Source organism: Microcebus murinus, chromosome 3, assembly GCF_040939455.1.
Source record: "Microcebus murinus isolate Inina chromosome 3, M.murinus_Inina_mat1.0, whole genome shotgun sequence".
Classification (NCBI taxonomy): Eukaryota; Metazoa; Chordata; class Mammalia; order Primates; family Cheirogaleidae; genus Microcebus; species Microcebus murinus.
Genome location: NC_134106.1, coordinates 112,615,221 through 112,642,262, shown reverse-complemented (window position 1 = coordinate 112,642,262; position 27,042 = coordinate 112,615,221). Strand labels below are relative to the sequence as shown.

The following is a 27,042-nucleotide window of genomic DNA, read 5'->3' as shown; positions in this document are numbered from 1 at the left end:
GGTATTATTCTAAACTTATTCTATTCAGGACAGCAGAGTGAGATTCTGTCTCAAAAAAATAATAATAAAATAAAATAATTCTAAATGGTCTTTAGAAGATTTTTAAATTAGTCCTGCAGGATCTCAGTGTTATTTATTACTCCAGAATTAAAAATGAACACAGCTAATAAAACCAAATATTGATCATAATGTAAGGAAACAAGATGCAGTTCCTCTTAGGTATGGCTAAATATGTATCAACCTCTAAACTTTCCTCGAAAGTTGATTTAAAAAAAAATTGTGGACCTAACCTATTTTAAAGTATCTCATCTAGCTAAAATAATGCTCAAAAATTGCTTGATAATGGTAATAGCAATTATTTTGGAAATGTTAAATATGGTGATGATAGAAAATAGGCTAAGTTTAGTAACTTTCCACTCTTGTGACAATTTAATATTCAGGCTGCAAACTCCTGCGGAGAAATATTACTTTAGAAAAATGTCTTTTTCACACCGAAGTTTTCATAAGCTGTTTGCTCATATGAATTTAAAATTTTGATTACTGGTTTAGTCTGTAGCAGAGAAAAGCTGCCAGCCCATATGCTCTGCTCCGACCTTTGAAAGTGAAATTTATTGGGAGGAGTAATTCCCGTGGGGGCCCCCAGATGGCGCCACACCGTTCCTAAGACAGAGCTTTACTTCAGGACTTGCATTTGCCAAGCCTTTACAAACGTATTTCCGTGCATTTACAGGTTATTTTCTCTTCTGAAAATGAAATCTTGGTAAGTAAAAATGCTGTTGTAGCTTTTCAAATCATGGCGTGAGTGTTTCAAATAAGCAAGAAAATGCTAATTATTATATAAGAAATAGGTAACATTTCCTTGAAATTTTTGCAGAATGATTTGAAGTGTTATTTTAAATGCTGTGAATGTCCTTTGACTTGCACAAGAAAGATGAAAAGTAGCGAATCTTTATGGCTATCTTGAAAAGATAGAAAGCAACTAGCACTTAAAGTGATAGTTGAGGAAAAAACTCATTTATTTCTTTTGCTTTGATCGACTACAGTTTCTCTTGTCACCTTTTCCTAGTTTCTCGTTTTTAATAACATTTAACAGTAATTTATGCCACTGATCAGCACCTTTATGTTATACATTTTTATAGCAAACGTGTGTTTCATCTCCCCTGTCACTTGGTACTGTAATAGTTTGTTGGTCTGTATCTGTCACTAATTCATAAGCTTTTTGAAAGCAGGAATTATGTCAGTGCTATTCGTATTTATATCCCCAGCACCTAGTGCGGAACCTGGACGCTGGCACAAAGTAGACTCTGAATAAACATTTATTAATGAAGGAAGTGGCAGGAACCAGCTCTTTGTGATGTTGAATACTGCCGGTGCCTGGCTCTTGCCTTCCTACAGGTCTCTAACCTTAAGTTTGACAAATGAACAATGTTTCTCTTGCAAATTTGTTGACTTGATTGTGCAATCTCCTCCACTTACCTCACTTAATGTTTTTTCAGCTCTCTCCCTTCTTGTAGTTATAATTTTATAGGTCTCGGCCCTCATTGTTTTTTTCTGAAATAGAGTTTATTTCATCTTTTATTTGTGCCCTTTTCATTTGATGCATAAAAAAAGACAGCTTTTTCCTGTTATCTTTTTACTTCCTTTAAAAACTGTGAACTCTTTAATCTTTCACTCTTATCTTCCTCCTTTCCCCCTGCTTTGTTTCCCTTTTAAAGGTAAAAGGTACTGGCTTGTTCATTAATATTTGTGCTTTTGTGGTAGGATGTTGGAAGGAAGCTGATCAACTTTTCACATGGTGGCTGAATTTCAGTCCCTTGAACACAGACTTGTAAAAGTCAGTTACCTACCATCATGTAGAAGGCCTCTGTCTTCATATTTTAATATTCTAAATAATATAAGCATATTTCTTTATATATAAAATATTTTTACATTTGCTGTATTTAAAGACAACTCTTAAATTGTCTTAAGATAACTTTTTTCAGATCATAAAAGATGTTGAAAATTAGAAATTTTAGAAATATTTAAAAGTATAAGACAGAAAATTAAATTCATCTATAATTCAAGAGATTCAGAGATAACTACTATCAGCATTTGGTATATTTTCTCATATTCTTTTGTCCCCTAGGCTTTGTGTATATGTCAGGTTTTAATCATATTTTATGAAATTGGAGTCCTACTACATATGCCCTTTTGGTATTCTTTTATTCACTTAATAGTATATAGTTGTTTTTTTACCAACATGCAATGTTTGAGGCTGCATGCTATCCCGTGTTGTGCGTGTACCATAACTGATTTAACAATTTTCTACATAAGACATTCTGATTTTTTCAATTTTTCATGTTATGAGTATCCTGGTAGTCATATTATATTTTTGTGTATATCTCTATTTCTTTAGAAAATTCCTATGAGTAAAATTGCTAAAATAAGAGGAGGCATATTTTTAAGAAATTTATATGAACTACCAAATTGCCCTTTAGAAAGGTTGTACTCATTTTTCATTCCCGCCTACGTAGTAAATGAACATTCTTGTTTTAGCTCTCACCTACCAACACTGGGTATTATATTTTTGAATTTTCCAAATTTGGTATGTGAAAAAAATAATACCTTTTAAAAAAATATTTTAAGGATCAAAAATTCTCATTTGATTCACTTTATCTTTTTATACTTAAATATCTGAAAGTAAAAATTATAAATATTCTGAAAACATATTCCTAAATTTATTTTATATCTCTAAAATAGTATATTTTCCTAGATAGCCAAATAACATTATAAAAAATTAAAATTTATTCTTAATAATACCTAATAACTGATCCATCTTAGAATTCCCCCCTTTGTTACTAAATAGCATCTAGATGTTATGTGCTATTTAGTTTTAACATGTGTTTTTATTTTTTGTGAGATTGGACATTATACTGCCATTATATAGCCATTATACATTGGCTAATTTTTTTATAAATTAGCTGAGCAAATAATATGTTGTACTTAATTTTTCATGTTGAAAATTTGAGAAATATAGGTAAAAACTAAGAGGAAAACAACACTCCTTTATAATCTTATCATGCACAGATAATCACTGTTAATATCTTGGTAAGTATCTTACTAATTTTTTCACATGTGTGTACATATTTACTTAGGTCATTTTTTTGTAAACTGTTTTTTGTCACCTACATATAGTAAGATTTCTCTCATGTAATTAGATTTTTATTTTATTATTTTCAAAGGCCACTTAGTAATACTTAATTACATAGAGATAGTATAATTTGTTTGACAACCTGCTATTTTAGGACAATTAGCTTAATTTTTCAAAAATAATTTATCTTGTGCTGGCCACTTTATTGTATTCTTTTACTGGTGATAACAGTGTTTCAATTGCTTCTCATGTGTTTTCCTCATTGACAATCTTATGATCTAAAAATAATGATAATTTTATTTCTCCATCCCAATATTTCTGTCTATCATTTCCCCCCTTATTACAGTGGCTAGAACTTATAGTAAGAACAGTGTTTTTTCTTTTATTATTCTTCTTTTTTTTTTTTTATACACCTGCACTTCTCAGTTCAAAAGAACAGTGTTGACAGTGCACCCTCTGGACGCTGACTTTAACAGGAAGGCCTTGGGGTACGTATTGGTTGAAGTTAAATATTTGAGATATTCTTATCAAGTATCTTTTAAATATCTAATTTAAATTTATATATATATGTATATATATATATATATTTTTGAGACAGAGTCTTGCTTTGTTGCCTAGGCTAGAGTGAGTGCCATGGCGTCAGCCTAGCTCACAGCAACCTCAAACTCCTGGCTCAAGCAATCCTTCTGCCTCAGCCTCCCGAGTAGCTGGGACTACAGGCATGCGCCACCATGCCCGGCTAATTTTTTTATACATATATATATTAGTTGGCCAATTAATTTCTTTCTATTTATAGTAGAGACGGAGTCTCGCTCTTGCTCAGGCTGGTTTCGAACTCCTGACCTCAGCAATCCGCCCGCCTCGGCCTCCCAGAGAGCTAGGATTACAGGCGTGAGCCACCACGCCCGGCCAAAATTTATATTTTTAATCAAAGACGAGTGCTAAATTTTGTCAAGTAGATTTTTAACATTTATGGAGATGCTCATCTGTTTTTCTCCTTTGACCTACTCATGTGAATTATAGTCATAGATTTGCTATTAATAGACCATTTTTACAATCCCCAAAACGCCCTAATTACTGAATGGATTATTCCTTTAGAACACAGCTAGATTAATTGGGGTTTCTTCATTCTGAGCTTCTACCCCTTCCTAAAAATTGACTGAAATTTATTCCTTTTATTTGTTTTTTCTAATAATTACTCTTAATTTTATAACATGCATACTCAAACTTATGTTTTCTAACCTCTTGAGTTAATTGGTATCTACAGCTTCCTCTCAGTCAAACAAGGATCTTAGCATGCTTTTGGAGTATTCTCTCCTTCTCTTCCCACCATCTGCCAATTCCCTAATTATCATGAGCAGTTTAAGCTCCAGATTTTTATTAAAATTGTTGTCATCAATACTTATTGGTACTTAACAGTAAATTTTACTATTTTGCTAAGTATTCCTTCTTGCATCTTTTTTTTTTTTTGGAGTCAATTTCTTTTCAGAGGAGAGACTCTATCCTCCGGGAATTCAGATATGGATCTGTCTTCCATGTCTCTTAGCATTTCTTTTGTATATTCCATCTCTTTGGCCTCCTGTGCTGAGTTTTGGGAAAATTCCTCTTCCTGATCTTCACTAGTTTTCTAATCAATGGTGTCATTTTGCAATTCAACTCATCCAATGAGCTTTCCATTTCAATAATTAAGTTTTTAATTTTCATGATTTCTACTCCATTCTTTTTTTAGAATCTTGCCTCTTTTTGCAGATTATCTATTTGTTAGAAGTGCCTGTTCTGCTCTTTTATTTCTGTTTTGTTGGGTGTTAACTTCTGTCATATCTTGAGTTTGGTGCCTTTCTATCACAGTGTCTGCTTTCTGCAGTGTCACACTTCTTGACTCTGCAGCCCAAATTGTGCTCACAGCTCCTTGTGAAAGTGTTTGTTGATCTGTTTTTGCAGCCTGTTTGTTAGGATGGTGGATCAAACCAGTATGTACTAATGTTTTAGTACTGCTATAACAAATTATCACACAGTTTGTGGCTTAAAATAATATACATTTATTATCTTACAGTTCCATAGGGTAGAAGACTGACAGCTCTTGTTAGGTAAGGCAGGGGGTGTCAAGGCTGCATTCTTTCTGTAGTCTCTAGGGGAAAATCCATTTACTTGCTTTTTTGAGCTTCTAGAAGCTGCCCACATTCCTTGGCTCATGGCCCCTTGCTTGATCTTCAAAGCCAGCAATTGTGGGTCAAGTCCTTCTCTTATTATATTACTCTGACATTCTTTTTTGCCTTCCTCTTCCCCTTGTAAGGATGCTTGTGATTACAGTGGGCACACCCAAATAATCCAGAATAATCTTCCCATTTTAAGATCACCTGGCTAACAACCCCAATTTCATCTGCAACATTAGCTCCCCCTTTCCATGCAACACAGCATGTTCACAAGGTCTAGGGATTAGAAAGTAGACATCTTTGGCAGGTTGATATTCTGTCCATCATAGTCCAATCCCTTTCTGAATCTCAGAGACTTTTCCTGATTTCAGTTCCCTAAGATTCTCTTGCTTTTTAGTATATGATGGAGATTTTATTTATATATAATTTAAATGTATATTTAAATTAATTAATTTTAAAAATGTTTAAAAAAATTTTTGGTCATTTCAGGGATTTAGGGTAAGAAGAGAAGGCTGTAGCATGTGCAAACCACCCTCCTGACTTCCATAATTTTTAACGTTTGTATTTGAAAATGTGATTTTCTTGATCCAGAATTTATTTAGAACATTTTAAAAAGTGGTTTAAAAAGCTTCTCTTGTGGTCAGAAATATGCCTTTTATAATATCCATTTGGGGATATTTATTTAAAAATATATTTGACATGGGCTTGTAATGGTGGCATGGTGTCATTGACACCATGACATGGGGTGTCCACAATGACATGGGGTGTCATTACAGGCATGGTGGCTCACGCCTGTAATTCTAGCACTCTGGGAGGCTAAGGTGGGTGGATTGCTCAGGGTCAGGAGTTTGAAACCAGCCTGAGCAAGAGTGAGACCCTGTCTGTACTATAAATAGAAAGAAATTAATTAGTCAACTAAAAATATATATAGGAAAAATTAGCCAGGCATGGTGGTGCATGCCTGTAGTCCCAGCTACTCGGGAGGCTGAGGCAGGAGGATTGCTTGAGCCCAGGAGTCTGAAGTTGCTGTGAGCTAGGCTGACACCATGGCACTCTAGCTTGGGCAACAGAGTGAGACTCTGTCTCAAAAAAAATACATATATATATATATATTTGACCTAATAAACAATTTTAGTAAATGCTTCTATGTACCCTAGAACTTAGATATACAATGTTTTATTTTGGTAGAGTACAAAGTTTACAAGTTTCTGTTAAATATTTTATTAATTATTTTATTTGACCAATAGAAATATACTAAATACTTTCACAATTAATGTCTCCTTGTGTTTTTAACATGTTTTACTTTGTAAATTTTGATGCGGTGTTATTTGCTGCAGAAGTGTTCTTATATATTATGGCTTCATTTTGAGCTATTTGTTTTGATTGTATAACCAGTAAGAAGTAGTAGCTTATTCTTTCCCCATTGTCCCATTCTCTGTTACTTCAACCTAATGGAGTATTGTTTATACAAACTGCAGTTACTGGTGAATACAGCTGCCAGCGTTCCTGTCACCGCTCCTAGGTACAAGTATTGTTGTATGAGTTACACCTCTCAGAATGCAGTGTGGCCTCCTTCCTGCCTCTCATTCAGTTCTTGCCTGGCAGAGTCCGTCACTGACTAAGCGCAGACACTGAGAGGGCTTGGAGTGTGGCAGTCCGTAGAAGGAATCGCAGCATGCCGATCCACGCATATCAGTGCCAGTGGGGTAAAAGACATGCTGCATAATTACTCATGAAGTACTGGTTGCTACACATCCTTGGTGTATGACTCAGACAAACAGAGAGAGGGACAAAATTTCTAGCTGCCTTTCATCAGGGAGTCTGTCTTCCTGAGACAAAGCTTGAGTATCCAGGTATTCCTTAATACAACTCTAGTTACTTCTGCATGCGTGAAGAGGCCCCTGGATCCTGCCATCAGGTTTCCATCCTTGTTTGCTTTTGGTGGCAAGGTGGATTTTCAAATGTTTGTGTGTCTTCATGGGTGTTTTGATGGGCAATGGGGGGAGGTTATATAGGGGAAGCTTTTAACCATATTCCATTTTATAATAAAAGTTCCCCAATTTAGAAAGTTTTCTTTCTTCCAAAAAATGTTTGGCTGAAACTCTCCTTATCTCTTGACTGTTTTTAGTATTTCCAGTATATCCTCTGGTGGTGAAAAGTTGGTCCTTTTGTAAATAAAACTGAGTAACAGTGAGCAGTGAGAATCCGCTGGCCACTATTCCTGCAACTCAAAAAGGCCCTGCTTAAGAAATGCTGTTTCCTGCTTTTGTCCCCCAGGAACACAGAGATGCTTTTCTCTGCAGAACAGAGTCTGGAAGGAGTCTAAGCCAGCCTGGAAGTTCCAGCCCTTTGTCCAGTCACGAACATTGGCTTATATACCTGCCTCCGTGCCTCAGCCAGGTCATCTTTTCTTGTCCACTGAGCGTTGTCGTGAACATCAATGTCTATAATCTGTCGTAATGCAGTGAGGCCTTCTGTGCCCCGAGAAAGTAGTTATCTCTTACATGTAACAGCTTTAGCCTGACATACCCTCTTAGTTCGTCAGTGTACCTTTTTTTTTTTTGAGACAAGGTCTTGCTCTGTTGCCTGGGCTGAAGTGCAAAGGCATCATCACAGCTCACAGCAACCTGAAACTCCTGAGCTCAAGCAATCTTTGTGCCTCAGCCTCCCGAGTAGCTACAGGCACATGCCACCACACCTGGCTAATTTTTTTCTAATTTTTTGTAGAGATGGGGTTTTGCTCTTGTTTAGACTGGTCTGAAACTCCCAGCCTCAAGTGATCCTCCCACACGGCTTCCCAAAGTACAAAGATTATAGGTGTGAGGCACTGTGCCCAGCCTCAGTGTAGTTTTTAACATCTCTCTGTCTTCTCCCATTTTGTCACTATGTCAACTGTTGGAACTTGAGGTTTTCAGATTATCAAGTGCTGAATCATATCTCCCTGAATTTGTTGCTTCTGGTCCAAGGTAGGCTGGAAAAATGCTTATCCATTTTTATGGAAATTGTATAAAAAAATGAGATTCCATGACTAAAGAAATTTTCTGAGATTAAATACAGTGGGGTATATGTGTCTTTGCTATGGTCTGAATATTTGTGTCTCCCCAAAATTCGTATGCTGAAACCTGATCACCAATGTGATGATATTAGGAGATGGGGCCCTTGGAAGGTGATTAGGTCATAAGGGTGAACAGTCCAAATGCCACTGTGGGATTTAGACAGCCACTGGAGCCTTGTCTGGCTGTGCGGGCTGGGACACGGAGGAGTGCTGGCTTCTGTCCCCTGTGAGGGCTCGCAGACGCTTTTCTATGCACATCAGAGCCTGAATAAAGCAGACTCCTGAGTGTGTGTCTGAGTTTCTGGGAGTAGCTCCTTGTTTCCCTTTTGTACAGTTTTAGTCTCACTCCCTTTCCCAGTCACAAACATGGGCTCTGGGTTCATGTGCCTGCTATCATCCCTCAGCCAGCCATAATGCCAGATTCGATCTGCATTAATTGGATTTCTTCCAATGGCTCCGTGAACAGGGTTATCATCTCTGCCTGGCCACCTGTAGCTAGTTTTGGTCAGGCCCACTTCATGGAGGGGAAGAGGGTAGGTAGTTCTTCCTTGTGATGTGAACTCGGACTCATTGCAGTCCTCATGTGCCCTCATGAAAGCATTATCCATGTCATCTTCCACAGGGCTTTAGCCAGCAAGCTGCAGCTGCATCCGCCTCCTGGCTGGGCCTCAATGTCATGTCAGCCACCTTCTTCCCTGTACCTTTCTTCTCATGCTGGCTTGGCAAAATGAGCTGAGGGTCTGAAAGTAGGATTTGAGCCATAATTCCAAAAGACACAATCCCAAATGCCATAATTCTGAATGTGGAAATCCTGGAAGATCAAAATCCCAAAAATATTATTCTGAAAACAAATTTTAAAGATTCTTTAAAAGACATTTATTTAGATTTTGAGAAGCATAAAAATACAACAGAACACTTCATAGACCACATTACACAACAAAATAGACAATAATAACATACATAGTTTTACAAACATAAACATTTAAATGTACTAATGATAGTCACATGGGTATAGGAGTTGAGTAGCTTTTCCCATTCAGTGTGATGTGAGCTGAGGGTTTGTCATATACGGCCTTCATTGTGTGAAGGTATGGTACTTCTATACCTAATTTGTTGTAAGTTTTTATCATGAAGAGATGTTGAATTTTATCAAATGCTTTTTCTCTGTCTATTGAAATGACCATGTGGTTTTTGTCCTTCATTGTGTTGATGTGATGGATCACATTTATTGATTTGTGTATGTTGAACCATCCTTTCATTCCTGTAATAAATCCCACTTGATCATGGTATACTACCTCTTTGATGTGCTATTGGATTCAATTTGCTAGTATTTTGAGGATTTTTGCATATATGTTTATAAGGGATATTGTCCCATGGTTTTCTTCTTCTGAGTATGTGTTTTTGTCTGGTAATTGTAGACTGGCTTTGTCTGGCTTTGTAGAATGAATTAGAAAGAATTCCTTTGCCTTCAATTTTTTGGAATAGTTTTAGAAAAATTGGTATTAGTTCCTTTTAAAAGTTTAATAGAAAGCAGCCATCCAGTCCTTAGCTTTTGTTGGCAGACTTTTTGTTACTGCTTCAACCTCATTATTTGTTATTGGTTTGTTCAGGGTTTCTACTTCTTCCAGCTTCAATCTTGGTAGGTTGTATGTGTCAAGGAATTTGTCTATTACCTCTAGGTTTTCCTATTTATTAGCATACAGTTGTTCTTAATTGTGTCTAATTATCCTTTGTATTTCAGTGGTATCAGTTGTAATGTCTTCTTTTTCATTTATGGTTTTATTTGTTGGGTAGTTTCTCTTTTTTTCTCTGTTATTCTAGCTAAAGGTTTATCAATCCTAATGTTTTAAAAAACCAATTTGTATTTCATTAATTCTTTGCATTTTTTTAGTCTCTATTTTGTTTAGTTCTGCTCTGATCTTTATTATTTCTTTCCTTCTACTAATTTTGGATGTGGTTTGTTCTTGCTTTTCTAGTTTCTTGAAGTGCATTACTAGGTTGTTTATTTGAAATCTTTCTACTTTTTGGGATGAAGGTGTTTATTGCCACAAACCTCCCTCTTACTTCTCCTTTGCTGTATTGCCTAGGTTTTGGTATGTTGTGTTTCCATTGTCATTTGTTTCAAGGAATTTTTTTATTTCTTTAAAAATTTTTTCATTGACTTAATGGTCATTCAGGAGCATGATGTTTAATTTCCATGTGTTTGTACAGTTTCTAATGTTCCTTTTCGATTGATTTCTAGTTTTATTTCATTATGGAATCTGTTTACATTCAAGGTTATTATCAATAGGTGAACATTTATTTCTATCATTCGTTTGTTTTCTGATCATTTCGTGTATCCTTTGTTCCTTTTTTCCTCTTATTCCTTATCATTGTGGTTTGATGGTTTTCTGTAGTGGTAACATGTGACTCCTTTCTCTTTCTCATTTATGTATATGCTCTACAAGTAAGTTTTTATGCTTTGTGTGTTTTCCTGATGGTATATAGCATCGTTTTGCTTACAGGTGGAGGGCTCCCTTATGCACTTCTTATAGGGCTGGTCTGGTGGTGATGAATACCCTCAGTTTTTGCTTATTTGGAAAAGACTTTATTTCTCCTTAATTCATTTTTTAAGGCTATCTTTGCTGTATAGAGTATTCTTAGTTAGCAGGTTTTTTCTTTCAGTACTTTGAATATGACATCCCATTCTCTCATGGCCTGTAAGGTTTCTGCTGGAGAAATCTGTTGGTCTCATGGGGATTCCCTTACAATTGACTTGAAGCTTTTCTCTTGCTCTTTTTAGGATTCTGTCTGTGTCTTTGACTTTTGACAATTTGACTGGAATGTGCTTTGGATAGGACATTTTAGGGCTAAATCTATTTGGGAAATTTTCAACATTCCTATATCAAAACATTGGAAGAAATAGCCTATATATTTCATTAAATAGTTTTTCTGTGCCTTTTCCAATCTCTTCTCCTGTAACTCCCCAAATGTGAATTTTGTTTACGTAATGGTGTGTCATATGTCACATAGGCTTTTTTCATTCTTTTTAATTCTTTATTATTTTTGTTTTTTCTTTTTGTTTGTCTGACTGTGTTATTTCAAAAGACCTGTCTGCAAGTTCAGAAATTCTTTTGCTCAATCGAGTTTCTTATTGGAGTTCATGATTGTATTTTTTATTTCATTCATTGAATTCTTCTGTTCCAATTTCTGGGGTTTTTTTTATGACATCTATCTCTTTGTTGAATTTCTCATTCAGATCATGAATTGTTTTCTTGATCTCTCTGTACTGTTCGTCTGTGTTCTTTTGTATCTCACTGAGTTTCTCTAATATCATTATTTCAAATTCTTTTTCAGGTATTTCATAGATTTTCTTTTCATTGGGACCTATTACTGGAGAATTATTGTATTCCTTTGGAAGTGTCATGTTTCCTTGCCTTTTCATGTTTCTTGTGTCCTTATGTTGATATCTGTGCATCTGATGTAATAGTTGCCTCCTCTCCCTCACCCTCTCCCTCTCCCTCTCCCTCTCCCTCTCCCTCTCCCTCTCCCTCTCCCTCTTCTCTTTATGGTTTGGCTCTGATATGGAAAGATGTTTTCCTATAGATGTATTTATAGTGTTAGTTGGGAAGGGTGCCATGGCTTTGATTCTGGGTGGGCACAGGAGTGTTGTCTTCATATGATTACTGAACTCCTCAGTGGCTTAGGCAATTGTTAGCAGAGGCTATGGCAAGGCTTTGCTGGGGACAAGGATGACAAGGGGGCCTCTCCTCAGGCACAGTGGTGGTGGCATTAGGCTGGGCATATTGGTCCTCAGGCCCCTGGGCAGGAGGTCTTTGGGCCTCCAAGAGGCTTACTTAGGTGCCTTCAGTGGCAGTGATGTGCCAGGTATTTGAGCAGGTCCTTGGGCCCCTGGGTGATGTACATGGCATTGGCAGTAGCAGCAGTGGTGGTGGGCCAACCCCTGGGCCTCAAAGTGCATGTATAGGTACCAACAGTGGTGGTTGCAGGCTGGGTGGGCCAATCCCTGGTGCCCCAGGTGGCATGCATGGGTGAGTATCATAGCAGGGGCAGTGTGCAGGTGCTGGCAGTGGAGGGTGGGGAAGACTTGTCCTCAGGCCTCCTGAAGGTGCATGCAGGTTCGCAGTGGCCTCACCACATGGAGGGGATAGGGTTGTTTTCAATGATAGCAGCCCTGAGCATGTGCCTCTTAGGCTTTGGGGAGTGTATACTTCAGCTCCCTTTGTCCTAGGGGCAGCTTCACTAGAGTACTGCACTGCCTATTCTCAGGGGTGTAGAACATCACATGGGCTAGAGTGCTGGGGACTTGGTTGTACTACTGGGTTAGCTGGCATCATGATGCTTCAGCCCTCTGAGTGGATATAGGGGGATGTCAGTAAGGCTTCAGGAATGTGGAGATTTAGGAGCTGCAGGGCTTCAGAGCAGGATATAGTCTGATGGAGGCTGGGCTCTCAAAATGGCATCATGCTGCAGCTGTTTGGGTGTCCGGGGGTATGTGTGGGACTCAAAGTGAACTCCCTCTCTGGAATTTGCATGGAATCCAGGCAGCTTCCTGTATTATTCTCAGGGCCCATAAAGGCTAAGGGGCTCTCCCGTGGCTCAGATTGCAGGACTCCATGGTGGGAATGTGGACTACTCAGGGTCTCTCGCTTACTCTTTCCCTGGAATGGGGAGTTCCTCCTGGCTCCAAGCTGATCCTGGCTGGGCTGGCTACTTTGCTCCCTCTTCTTCCATGCCTCAGAGGTTCTCTGTCACTTCCCTGCTGAATTCCAGTGTTCTCTCCTAGAATCTCTATTTGACATGTGGTTATCTAATCACTGTTTTGGCCTTTATTTGTGGAGAAAGCAAGTGCTGGGTACCTCTAGTCAGTTATCTTGAAGCCCTTCCAGTTCATTTCTTTTTATTGTTGAATAATATTTTATTGTACGAATGTGCCAGTTTATCTTTTTATGTGTTGAAAGATATCTGTTGCTTCCAATAAGCTTCTATAAACATCCACATGTAGGTTTTTGTGTAGACAGAAGTTTTCAATTCGTTTGAGTAAATACCTAGGAGTGTGATTGCTGGATCATATGATAAGACCATGTTTAGCTTTGTAAGGAACCATAAGATTGTTTTCCAATGTGGGTATGCCATTTTTCTTTCCAACCAACAATGAAAAAGAGTTCCCGTTGCTCCACATCCTCACCAACATTTGATGTGTGTTTTGGGATTTTAGCCCTTTTCATAGGTATGTAGTGATATCTCATTGTTATTTTAATTTTCATTTCCTTAATATATGATGTTGAATGTCTTTTCATATGTGTATTTGCTAGTTATATATCTTCTTTGGTGAGTTGTCTGTTCAGAGGTTTTGCCCATTTTAAAATTAGGTTGTTTGTTTTCTTATTGTAGAGTTAAGAGTTCTTGAGTTTAGAATCAAATGCTTATCAAATATATGTTTTACAAATATTTTATCCCAGTCTGTGGTTTGTCTTTTCACTCTCTTAGCAGTGTCTTTTGCAAAGAACATTCTAATTTTAATGGAGTACAACTTAACAGTGTTTTCTTTCTTGGATTATGTTTTTGATATGGTATGTAAAACATCATCACCAAATCCAAAGTCACTTAGATTTTCTCCTATGATCACTTCTAGAAGTTTTATAGTTTTACATTTGATATTTAGGTCTATGGTTTATTTTGAGCTAATTTTTGTGAAAACTGTAAGGTCCGTGTCTAGATTTTTTTTTTTTTGGCATGTGGATGTCTAATTTTTCTAGCACTGTTTATTGAAAAGACTATCCTTTCTCCAGTGAATTGCCTTTACTCCTTTGTCAAAGATTGGTTGACTGTATTTGTATGGATCTATTTTCTAGTTCTCTGTTCTTGTACATTGATCTGTTTGTTTATTCCTTTGCCAAAACCACATTGCCTTGATTACTATAGTTTTAGAGTAAGTATTAATGTTAGGTAGTGTCAGTTCTCTGTTTTGGTTCTTTCAATTTCTTTTCTCCCTTATGAATGGGCAACACTTTCTTGTTTATTTGCATAACTAATAGTTAATAGTTTTTTTTTTAAAGCCAGACATTTTGAACATTATCATGACATAACTCTAGAAACCAATTTTCCCTCCTTTTCCCAGGGTTTATTGTTGTTGGTTTTTGTGGCTTGTAGTTGTTTATTTGTTTAGTGACTTTTCTAAATGATTTTTGTAAAAGCTATATTCTTTATCATGTGTGGTCATTGATCCTCTGTTCTGTTAGCTTAGTGGTCAGCTAGTGATTTTCTTAAACACCTGGAGCAAAACCAAGAAACAAAACACCAAAATCAAAAACCAAAACTCTTCTGATCTTTGTAGATGGGCTCTGTGTTAGAGCCTCACTGCTTATTCAGTCTATTCACAACTCTGCCTTGGCCTTCACTTTCTGCTTGCATGGAGCCTAAAGCCAGCCAGAAGTGAAAGTTTTGGATTTTCTCAGGTCTTCTGTGAGCATGTGTCCTCCCCTGGCCATATGTGTGGGCTTCTAGATTCCTTGGTAAACACCAAGCTTTCTAAAGTCTTTTTTCTCTCATTGATCTCCTGTCCCAGCGCCTTCCTTCCCTGGCTTTCTGGTGTGTCTACTGTTTGCCCCATCTCTTGTCCCTTGCTTCATTTGCCCTTAAATGTTTTTAACAAACTTCCCAGGAGGCTGCTTCATCCCTGAGAAAGTTCAGAGTTGTATAAAATAAAAGTAAAGCCCTGAATGAACCCCTCAGGCAGCCACCAGATAGGTCAAAACACGTAACCATGGCCAGGCATGGTGGCTCACACCTGTAATTCTAGCACTCTGTGAGGCCGAGGCGGACAGATCATTGGAGCTCATGAGTTTGAGACCAGCCTGAGCAAGAGTAAGACTCTGTCTCTACCAAAAAAAAAAAAAAAAAAAGAAAAGAAAAGAAAAGAAAAATTTAGCTGGGCATGGTGGCACATACCTGTAGTCCCAGCTACTTGGGAGGCTGAGGCAGAAGGATTGCTTAAGCCCAGGAGTTTGAGGTTGCTGTGAGCTAGGCTGACACCACGGCACTCTAGCCTGGGCAACAGAGGGAGACTCTGTCTCAAAAAAAAAAAAAAATCACACACAACCACAATTCTTTGATAACAAGGTCTATATTGTCCTTCTGGTATGAGTAAACTGCATGAGTGACGGAAAAATCACATTAAATTATAGAGAAAAAAATGACTTTAATATTGAATGAGGAAATAATTTAGATTTTATGTTTAGTAAGTGGAGGTTTGAAAGAAATCATTCAACCTTTACCTATCTTAATGTATATTATATTTTTAGAATTTGAACTCATATCAAGATTATCTGAAGAACAACAACCCTCTGGACAGCCACTGCAACATCATGGACAAAAACAAAGAACCTACTGTCAGAAGCTTCCATTTTGTTTGTGTTATGACTGTAATAGTTGGAACCATAATCCAGTTGTCTGATGAAAGTGAATTTGCAATAAATAGGTCAAAAATAGGCCTTACTCACGTTCCAAAAGACCTGCCACCAAAAACCAAAGTCTTAGATATGTCTCAAAACAACATATCTGTGCTTCAGATCTCTGACATCAGCTTTCTGTCAGGGTTGAAAGTTTTGAGACTTTCCCATAATAGAATCCAGCGACTTGATTTTAGTATTTTCAAGTTCAATCAGGATTTGGAATATTTGGATTTATCTCATAATCAGTTGCGAAAGATATCCTGCTATCCTATTGTGAGTTTCAAGCATTTAGACCTCTCATTCAATGACTTCGAAGCCCTGCCCATCTGTAAGGAATTTGGCAACTTGACACAACTGAATTTCTTGGGATTAAGTGCTATGAAGTTACAACAATTAGATCTGCTGCCAATAGCTCACTTGCACCTAAGTTATATCCTTCTGGATTTAGGGAATTATTATGTAAAAGAAAATGAGGCAGAAAGTCTTCAAATTCTAAATACAAAAACACTTCACCTTGTTTTTCACCCAAATAATTTATTCTCTGTCCAGGTGAACATATCAGTTAATACTTTAGGGTGCTTGCAACTGACTAATATTAAATTGAATGATGAGAACTGTGGAGTTTTAATTAAATTTTTATCAGAACTCACTAGAGGTTCAACCTTACTGAATTTTACCCTCTCTCACATGGAAACAACTTGGAAATGCTTGGTTAGAGTCTTTCAGTTTCTTTGGCCCAGATCTGTGGAATATCTCAATATTTACAATTTAATAATAGTTGAAAGCATTAATAAAGAAGACTTTATGTATTCTAAAACAACATTGAAAGCATTGAAAATAGAACATGTTACCAACCGAGTCCCTCTTTTTTCACAGACAGTATTATACAGAGTGTTTTCTGAGATGAACATTATGATGCTAACCATATCAGATTCACCTCTTATACACATGCTTTGTCCTGAGGCACCAAGCACATTTAAGTTTTTGAACTTTACCCAGAATGTTTTCACAGATAGTATTTTTCAAAATTGTACCACGTTAGTTAGATTAGAGACACTTATCTTACAAAAGAATGGACTAAAAGACCTATTCAGTGTAGGTCTCATGACTAAGGATATGCCATCTTTGGCAATACTGGATGTTAGCTTCAATTCTTTGGGATTTGATAGATATAAGGAAAATTGCACTTGGGTTGAGAGTATAATTGTCTTAAATTTGTCATCAAATATACTTACTGACTCTGTTTTCAGATGTTTACCTCCCAGGATCAAGGTACTTGATCTTCACAGTAACAGAATAGAGAGGATCCCTAAAGATGTCACCTCTCTGGAAGCTTTGCAAGAACTCAATGTTGCTCTCAATTCTTTAACTGACCTTCCTGGATGTGGCGCCTTTAGCAGCCTCTCTGTACTGATCATTGACCATAATTCGGTTTCCCAGCCATCCACTGATTTCTTCCAGAGCTGCCAGAAGGTTAGGTCAATAAAAGCAGGGAACAATCCATTCCAATGTACCTGCGAGCTAAGAGAATTTGTCAAAAATATAGGCCAAGTATCAAGTGAAGTGGTGGAGGGCTGGCCTGATTCTTATAAGTGTGACTACCCAGAAAGCTATAGGGGAACCCCTCTAAAAGACGTTCACATGTCTCCATTATCCTGCAACACAGCTCTGCTGATGGTCACCATTGGGGCCACCACGCTGGTGCTGGCCGTTACCGTGACCTTCCTCTGCATCTACTTGGATCTGCCCTGGTATCTCCGGATGGTGTGCCAGTGGACCCAGACCCGGCACAGGGCTAGGAACATACCCTTAGAGGAACTCCAGAGAACTCTCCAGTTCCATGCTTTCATTTCTTATAGTGAACATGATTCTGTCTGGGTGAAGAATGAGTTGGTGCCTTGCCTAGAAAAAGAAGATATACGGATTTGCCTCCATGAGAGAAACTTTGTTCCTGGCAAGAGCATTGTGGAAAATATCATAAATTGCATTGAGAAGAGTTACAAGTCCATCTTTGTTTTGTCTCCCCACTTTGTCCAGAGCGAGTGGTGCCATTATGAACTCTACTTTGCCCACCACAATCTCTTCCACGAAGGATCTGACAACTTAATCCTGATCTTGCTGGAGCCCATCCCACAGAACATCATACCCAGCAAGTATCACAAGCTGAAGGCTCTCATGGCACAACGGACTTATTTGGAATGGCCCAAGGAGAAGAGCAAACATGGACTTTTTTGGGCTAACATTAGAGCTGCTTTTAATATGAACCTAACACTAGTGGCTGAAAATGATGATGTGAAAACTTAAAAAAAACAGAATGTCCAATTTAAGCAACCCTTATTAACTTGGATTCTGATGCAGACTATTGTTCTAAGTCACTGTTTGGGGGTACCAACATCATCTGCATGCCTTCAGGAAAGACTTAATGAAAACTGTGTTTCAACTGGGGAATTAGGGTGGGGCAGGAGGTGGTGCTCAACTTGCCAATTAGAGGCAGCTCAGTGTTTTCTGGCTTAATCATTCTTTTTCAAATTGAAACCATCTCTTTTGAGCAAATGCTCATTCTTTCAAGGGTTCCCCTCTCCTTTCCCGAGTGGATTCTGTGTGAGCAGGAATTTATGTGCCTTGATGGCAGCAAGGCAACCGGCGACCTCAGGATTGTACGCGCCGGTTGTTGGGGTGTCCTGTGGATCCCCAGGGGGCTCTGGATGAAACTGATCATTCTGTTCAACTTTGGGGCTTGGGAGAAAATTAGCTATGGAATATAGAAAAGTATTTTGTTTTATATCTGTGTAAAAGTTTATGTAATTTTTTACCCTGCTACACAAATATGTAATTAACCAGTGGGACTCATGGCATAATAAGGTACATGTATAAAGGGAAATACAGACTTCGTCATAGGTTATTGAGGTGAAAGACAAGGAAACTCAGAGCCAAATTTATTTGTAACTGAATAATGATTGGGACTTTCCTGATTGTGTTAGGATTTTGGCTAAAACCCAAAAGCTGTCAAAAGACAGTAAATGCTCCCACATTTTAAACAGAGATACTGGACACAGCCCACAGAACTTACCAAGGAAGAGACTGGTAACTATCAATCTGTATTACCCATCTCCACAAGACAGGATTCAAAATGGTGATTAAAGAGTCATTAAGTGGAGATTCTAGACCTGCGGTCCCCAACCCCAGGCCATGGCCCAGTACCAGTCCGTGGCCTGTTGGAAAACAGGGCTGCACATCACCGCCTGAGCTCCGCCTCCATGCCCTCCCCCGTCCCCCCACCATCCATGGAGCAATTGTCTTCCCTGAGACTGGTCCCTGGTGCCAAAAAGGTTGGGGACTGCTGTTCTAGACCATGGGGAGATTGCTTTGCATTTCTTCCAAAGAGGGCTCCAAGCATAGTAGAAAAGCAGCCTGGTATCTACTCTGAGACTGGAAGCTTGCAGAGTAACAGAAGTGCACAGTCTCAGTGTAGCAGAATGGGTGTGGGGTGAGAGCTTTTGAAAGAGCTTGATGAGTGTCTACTGAAGTTTGGGGTGGGGATGGGCACTGTGACATAGAGACTGGTGATAGGGCTTGGCAAATATAGGTGCTTGGTAAGTATTTGTTGAATGCTTGCCAGCTGAAGATTCAGAAGGTGAGAGGTTGGCTTGGGCAGCCCAAAGGGGCGGGATGAGAGAAGGGAAGCAGTGACTGCAACCTGCCTTCCATTGTTGGCGTGGCAGAAGTACATGAATTTTTTCACATGGCCTCAACCATGGAAAGGATAGCTGGGCTTGAGTTGTCATGATGGGACCTCAGCAAATCAAGCAGCCTGTTGTGCAAAGGGAATATAGCAGTAAGAGGCCATGGGGTCAGGCAGAAGAGGGTTATTGCAGGGAGTGGGGAAGGGAGATTGCTTCAAGAGGTCAGCCAGATAATGTGCCATTAGCACCAAGGAACTGTGCAATGTGGGGTCCACCCCATGACAGAGCCAGTGTGTGGGCTCTGCCACAACAGGAGGACGGGCGTGATGGCCACTTGCCTTATCCAATATTAACTGCAGGCGGATTTGCTCTTCTTTGTGTAACCCCCTCTTCCCCTGCAGTGGCCTGGGGACATCCAGGATATAGAGAAGACAGAAGATGGAGGAAGAATAAATAAACTGACCACATTCATTCCTCACTTCACTGCAAGAAAGGCCTGAGCTAGGGCCAAGCAGAATTTTGAATGAGATGTGCGATTGCTCTTAGGTTGGATTGGGCTGGACATTTCAGTGCCTGAAACAGAGGTGCAGTTACTAAGATGAGACATCTCACTAAAATTTATGGCATCTGCCCAGGATTCAGGAGTGACAGAGGGAGATCCAAAAGAACCTGGTTGTCAGGCAGTGGATAGAGAAAAATAAAGCCCTTTCTTTCTGGATTTAGCTCATTTAATCAATTAGTTTCATAATGAATAATTGTAAATAAATAAGCCTTAAAGATATTTTATTAGAGTCATCATCTGTCTGTGTTGCCCCTTCCTTGCCCTTCAGGAGAACATCTGTTTCCCTTCCTAGGCCCTACCCTAGGTGGTAAATTCTACGTAACCTCTGTTGAATAGATCTGTCTAACTATTTCCTAAATGAAAAGCAACAGCAACAACAAAAAACTATGTCCCAGATTCTAAATGACCAAATATTTTAAATGGTATCAATATAGTTCTCACAAAATATTGTTGACATTGAAAATACAGAATTTTAAGATTTAAAAGGAGAATGGAACAAAACCTACATTTTCGTTACAAAGGAACACACGTGCATCTCGGACATACAAAAATTCTATCATAAGAAATTCATCTCTTCAAGACAGCAGACGAGAAACACCGCCAGACAGAGTGTATCTGCAGAAAAAACAGATTCTAGCAGAAATTAGAAGAAAGAAGCAAGAAGACGAGCATACAGCGGACGACGGTCGAAGTGAGGGGTACCTGAGGCCACGGGAGACTCCACAGGAGGAGGTTGCGGAGAACTGGAAGCTGAGGCCACCAGAGCAGCCTAGAGACCAGTGGGAAGGGTAGGTGCAGCGGTTAACTTCCCCTCCCCTGCATCTAGGACAGCTGGTGGCTCCCCAGCGGGTGGAGAGACCTGCAGACACCAGTCCAGCGACGGCCACTGCCAGTGAGCGGTGAGCCTGTAGTGGATGCGGCACCAGGCTTCCAACTCCCGCAGGTACCTCCGTGTGCACAGACCCGAGCCGCGCGCAGGCGCCATATTGCCTCCTTCTCCCCTCCGCTGACCATACCCAGCTGCCCAGAGAGACAATACAGCCACCAGCTAGAGGCACCTCCAGGGAATGGGAGCTTCCCTTTGGGGGCCCTACAGATGACTGAGGGGAACTCAGACTGTGAGCTCCCCACCCGCCAGCCCTCCCAGGTGCTGCTGCCATGGTGATCCCAGGAGAACGGGGCAGACCCTGAGGCTGAGAGACATAGACCCAGCTTGGGGTCCCTGTGGGTGAATTGGGACCTGCACTCCTCTCACTGGTGGGGATACAGTTTGAACTCCAGGGCCCAGAGGTCAGACCTGCAGACCAGATCCCGTGCACCGAGATCTCGCATTGCCTGGGGCACAGAAGGGATATTTATGAACAGCCTACTGAGGTGTGTGTGCCTTCAGGGGCAGATCAGCGTCCTAGAGGGCAACCCTCATCCCAAAGGGAGGCCGTACGCCCAGCCCAGGTTGTGTTCCTGCACAGGGAACCTCCCAGCCAGCATCACAGCCAGGGCAGGCCTGGTGGCGTGTGGTCTGGCCTGCTGATAGAGGCCCAGGAGTAGCTGCGGAGTTGGGGAAGGTGGAAAGAAGCAAGGCCACTCCAGACTGCGGGTCTCAGACAGCCCAACCCACACCCAGACTTTCTGGCTGAGCGAGACCATTCCAGCCCCTCCCTGACAGCTTTCCCTGGAAGCAGAGAACAGAACTTTGACCCCTGCTAACCGCATTGGTGGTGCCTGAGGGCAGGCTTACCCAACCCAGCTCCACCAAGACTCTCTCCTAGACTAGCCCTCACTGAAGGGGAGAGACACACCTGGAAGTCCCAGGGCTCCACTCACCACCTGAGGCACTAGAGTGCCTCTCTACAGGAACAAGAGCTGATAACAGGACACAAAAACAACAGTGTAGCCTGTTGCTCCAGGCAACTGCCACCTACTGACAGGGAGGGCATCCTGCACAGCCTTTTCACGGCACCCACTGACTCATTATACAGGGAGTGGTTGAATCTCACCCACAGACACGACCTACTGGCTCAGAAACTAAACAAGACATGTGAACACCCAATCAAAACCTAAAGGAAAGAAACAACAACTGATCCACATGGGAAGAAATCAGTGAAGGAACTCCGGAAATATTAACAACCAAACGGAAAACACACTCCCAAAGAGGAGCACCAGCCCCCTAGAAACAGACACCAACAAAAATCAGGCAACCAAAATGACAGAAGAGGATTTCGTATGTGAATCATAAGAACACTTACCAACCTGCAAGAACAACTCAATAACCAACACAAAGAAACCACAAAAAGCCTCCAGGACCTAGAACAAAAGTTCACTAAAGAAATAGACACAATGAAGAAAAGTTTAACCAAACTCCTGGAAATGAAGAATCAATTCAGGGAACTACAAAATACAGTGGAAAGTCTCAAGAACAGGGTAGATCAAACAGAAGAAAGAATCTCACAGATTGAAGATGACACTCTCCAATTAAATAAAACCGTCACAGAGATAGAGCAGAGGAACAAGAGAAAAGAGCAAAGCCTGCAAGAGATGTGGGATTATGTGAAGAAACCTAATGTGAGGGTCATAGGGTTACCAGAAGGGGAAGAAGATAACACTCAAGGGTTGGACAAGCTATTTGAAGATATAATACAGGAAAATTTACCAGGCCTTGCTCAAAATCTCGATATACAAGTTCAAGAAGCTCAGAGGACCCCTGGGAGATTCAATGCAAACAGGAAGATGTCACGACATACAGTCATCAGACTGACCAAAATATCAACTAAAGAGGCCCTTCTAAGAGCTGCGAGACGAAAGAAGCAAGTGACATACAAGGGAAAGCCAATTCGAATAGCACCAGACTTCTCTAATGAGACTTTACAAGCAAGGAGAGACTGGGGCCCCATTCTCACTCTTCTAAAACAAAACAATGCCCACCCTAGAATCTTATTCCCTGCAAAACTAAGCTTCGTATATGGAGGAGAAATAAAGACATTCTCAGACAAGCAAAGTCTCAGAGAATTCAACAAGACAAGACCAGCCCTACAAGAAGTACTCAAAGCAGTGTTACACACGGAACACCATAATAAAAACTCACGAATATAAAAACAACCGAAACCCAAAGATTAAAGGCCAGATAATACAATGGCTCAAGAGAGAAATCAAAGCAACAACATCCAATGCAACAGAATGAACAGTAATCTACCTTACCTATCAGTTCTCTCAATAAATGTGAATGGCTTAAAGTCTCCACTCAAGAGACATAGGCTGGATGAATGGATAAGAAAATACAGGCCAAGTATATGCTGTCTTCAGGAAACACATCTAACCTGCAAGGATGCGTATAGACTAAAAGTAAAAGGGTGGAGATCAGTATTCCAGGCAAGTGGAAGCCAAAAGAAAGCTGGCGTGGCAGTTCTAATTTCAGATGATTTAGTGTTTAAACCAAAAAAAGTAGTGAAAGACAAAGAGGGTCATTATATAATGGTGAAGGGCACAGTTCAACAAGAAGAGATAACAATTTTAAATATATATGCACCCAACTTAGGTGCACCCAGTTTCATAAAGCAAATCTTACTGGATCTAAGCAAATGGATTAATACCAACTCCATAATCACTGTAGATTTCAACACCCCACTGACGGCACAAGACAGATCCTCCAAACAGAAAATTAATAAAGAAATAATGAACTTAAACAAAACCTAGAACAATTGGGTCTGACTGACATCTACAGGACATTCTACCCAAAATCCACTGAATATACGTTCTTCTCAACAGCTCACGGGACATTCTCTAAGATTGACCATATCCTAGGACATAAAGTAAATCTCAAGAAATTAAAAAAAATAGAAATCATACCATGTACCTTCTCAGATCACAGTGGAATAAAAGTAGAAATCAACCCTAACAGAAACTCACATTTCTACACAAAACATGGAAATTAAACAACCTCCTACTAAATGATTACTTCATAAATGAAGAAATAAAGATGGAAATAAAAAAATTCTATGAAGAAAATGACAATGGAGAGACAAGTTATCAAATCCTCTGGGACCCAGCTAAAGCAGTTCTGAGAGGAAAGTTTATCTCCATAAATGTCTATAACCAAAAGACAAAAAGATCACAAATAGACAATCTAATGAAACGACTCAAAGAGCTGGAAAAAGAAGAACAGACCAACCCCAAACCTAGCAGAAGAAGTGAAATCAGCAAGATCAAATCAGAACTAAATGAAATTGAAAACAGGGAAGCTATTCAGGAGATTAATAAAACTAAAAGTTGGTTCTTTGAAAAAATAAACAATATTGACACCCCACTGGCTAAGCTAATGAAAAGCAGAAAAGAGAAATCTCTAATAAGCTCCATCAGGAACAAAAAAGGAGATATCACAACTGATCCCAAAGAGATACAAGATATAATTTATGAATACTACAAAAATCTTTATGCACACAAACTGCAAAATGTGGAGGATATAGACAAATTTCTAAAAACACACAGACTCCCTAGGCTCAACCAGGAAGAAATAGATTCCCTAAACAGACCAATCTCAAGAGCTGAAATAGAAACAGCAATTAAAAATCTCCCTAAAAAGAAAAGTCCATGTCCAGATGTCTTCACTCCCGAATTTTACCACACTTACAAAGAAGAACTAGCACCTATCTTGCAGAAACTATTCCACAACATCGAGAAGAACGGAAACCTCCTGGACACCTTTTATGAAGCGAAATTTACTCTGATACCAAAACCAGGAAAGGATGCAACAAAAAAAGAAAACTACAGACCAATATTCCTAATGAATATAGATGCAAAAATTTTAAACAAAATCTTAGCTAATTGAATCCAGACGCTTATCAAAAAAATAATCCATCACGACCAAGTGGGCTTCATCCCAGGGATGCAGGGATGGTTCAACATACGTAAATCTATAAATGCAATTCACCACATAAACAGAAGCAAAAACAAAGACCACATGATTCTTTCAATAGATGCAGAAAAAGCTTTTGACAAAATTCAACACCCTTTCATGATACGAACACTAAATAAAATAGGCATAGAAGGAACATACCTAAAAATGATACAAGCCATATACGACAGATCCATAGCTAACATCATACTGAATCGGAAATAATTGAAGGAATTCCCACTTAGAACTTGAACCAGACAAGGCTGCCCACGATCTCCACTTCTATTCAACATAGTGCTGGAAGTCTTGGCTACAGCAATCAAACAGGAAAATGGAATTAAAGGTATCCAAATAGGGGCAGAAGAGATCAAACTTTCACTCTTTGCTGATGATATGATATTATATCTAGAAAACCCCAAAGATTCAACCAAGAAACTCCTGGAACTGATAGATGAATTTAGTAAAGTCTCAGGATATAAAATAAATACACAGAAATCAGAGGCATTCATATACGCCAACAACAATCAAATTGAGAACCAAATCAAAGACTCAATTCCCTTCACAATAGCAACAAAGAAATTAAAGTACCTAGGAATATACTTAACCAAGGAGGTAAAAGACCTCTACAGGGAGAACTATGAAACACTGAGGAAGGAAATAGCAGAGGATGTAAACAGATGGAAATCCATACCATGCTCGTGGATCGGCAGACTCAACATCATCAAAATGTCTATACTTCCCAAACTGATCTACAGATTCAATGGAATACCTATTAAAATCCCATCAGCATTCTTCGCAGATATAGAAGAAATAATTTTACGCTTCGTATGGAAGCAAAGAAGACCCCGAATATCAAGAGCAATTCTAGGCAACAAAAACAAAATGGGAGGTATTAATATGCCAGATATCAAACTATACTACAAAGTTGTAGTAGTTAAATCAATATGATATTGGCACAAAAATAGGAATATTGACCAGTGGAACAGTGTGAGAGCCCTGATATAAAACCATCCTCATATAGCCATCTAATCTTTGACAAAGCAGACAAAAACATACGCTGGGGAAAAGAATCCCTTTTCAATAAATGGTGCTGGGAAAACTGGATAGTCACTTGTAGAAGGCTAAGGCAGGACCCACACCTCTCACCTCTCACAAAAATCAACTCATGGTGGGTAACAGATTTAAACCTAAGGTATGAAACTATTAGAATTCTAGAGGAAAAAGTTGGAAACACTCTCCTAGACATCGGCCTAGGCAAAGAGTTTATGAAGAAGTCCTCAAAGGCAATCACAGCAGCAACAAAAATAAATAAATGGGACATGATCAAACTAAAACGCTTCTGCACAGCCAAAGAAATAGTCATGAAAGTAAACAGACAACCTACAGAATGGGAGAAAATTTTTGCATCCTACGCATCCAATAAGGTGCTGATAACTAGAATATACTTAGAACTCACGAAAATCAGCAAGAAAAAATCACATAACCCTATTAGAAAGTGGGCAAAGGACTTGAACAGAAACTTTTCTAAAGAAGACAGAAGAATCGCCAACGAACATATGAAAAAATGCTCAACATCTCTAATCATCAGGGTAATGCAAATCAAAACCACAATGAGATATCACTTAACTCCAGTGATGATGGCCTTTATCAAAAAGTCTCCAAACAATAAATGCTGGTGTGGATGCGGAGAGAGAGGAACACTCCTACACTGCTGGTGGGACTGCAAACTAGTTCAACCTCTGTGGAAAGCAATATGGAGATACCTTAAAGTGATACAAGTGGATCTACCATTTGATCCAACAATCCCATTACTGGGTATCTACACAAAAGATCCAATGACACTCTACAAAAAAGACACCTGCTCTCGAATGTTTATAGCAGCACAATTCATAATTGCAAGACTATGGAAACAGCCCAAGTGCCCATCAATCCAAGAATGGATTAATAAAATGTGGTATATGTATACCATGGAGTACTATTCAGCTCTAAGAAACAACGGTGATATAGCACATCTTATGTTTTCCAGGTTAGAGCTGGAACCCATACTACTAAGTGAAGTATCCCAAAAATGGAAAAACAAGCACCACATATACTCACCAGCAAACTGGTATTAACTG

The 27,042-nt window shown here is 39.3% G+C and overlaps 1 protein-coding gene across 7 annotated transcripts; it reads left to right on the top strand.

Moving 5' to 3' along the window:
• Positions 1 to 672: 672 nt before the first annotated feature.
• Positions 673 to 20,256, top strand: TLR6 (toll like receptor 6). Of its 7 annotated transcripts, XM_076001170.1 has the most exons (4): positions 673 to 760; positions 3,557 to 3,618; positions 7,561 to 7,683; positions 15,643 to 20,256. In XM_076001170.1, the coding sequence occupies exon 4, from the start codon at positions 15,706 to 15,708 to the stop codon at positions 18,094 to 18,096; it is 2,391 nt and encodes a 796-aa protein (XP_075857285.1). In that variant the 5' UTR covers positions 673 to 760; positions 3,557 to 3,618; positions 7,561 to 7,683; positions 15,643 to 15,705; the 3' UTR covers positions 18,097 to 20,256. The 7 variants fall into 7 exon arrangements, with proteins under 7 accessions (XP_075857285.1, XP_075857287.1, XP_075857288.1 ...); XM_076001172.1 differs by lacking the exon at positions 3,557 to 3,618; XM_076001173.1 differs by lacking the exon at positions 7,561 to 7,683.
• The last annotated feature ends 6,786 nt before the right edge of the window (positions 20,257 to 27,042 follow it).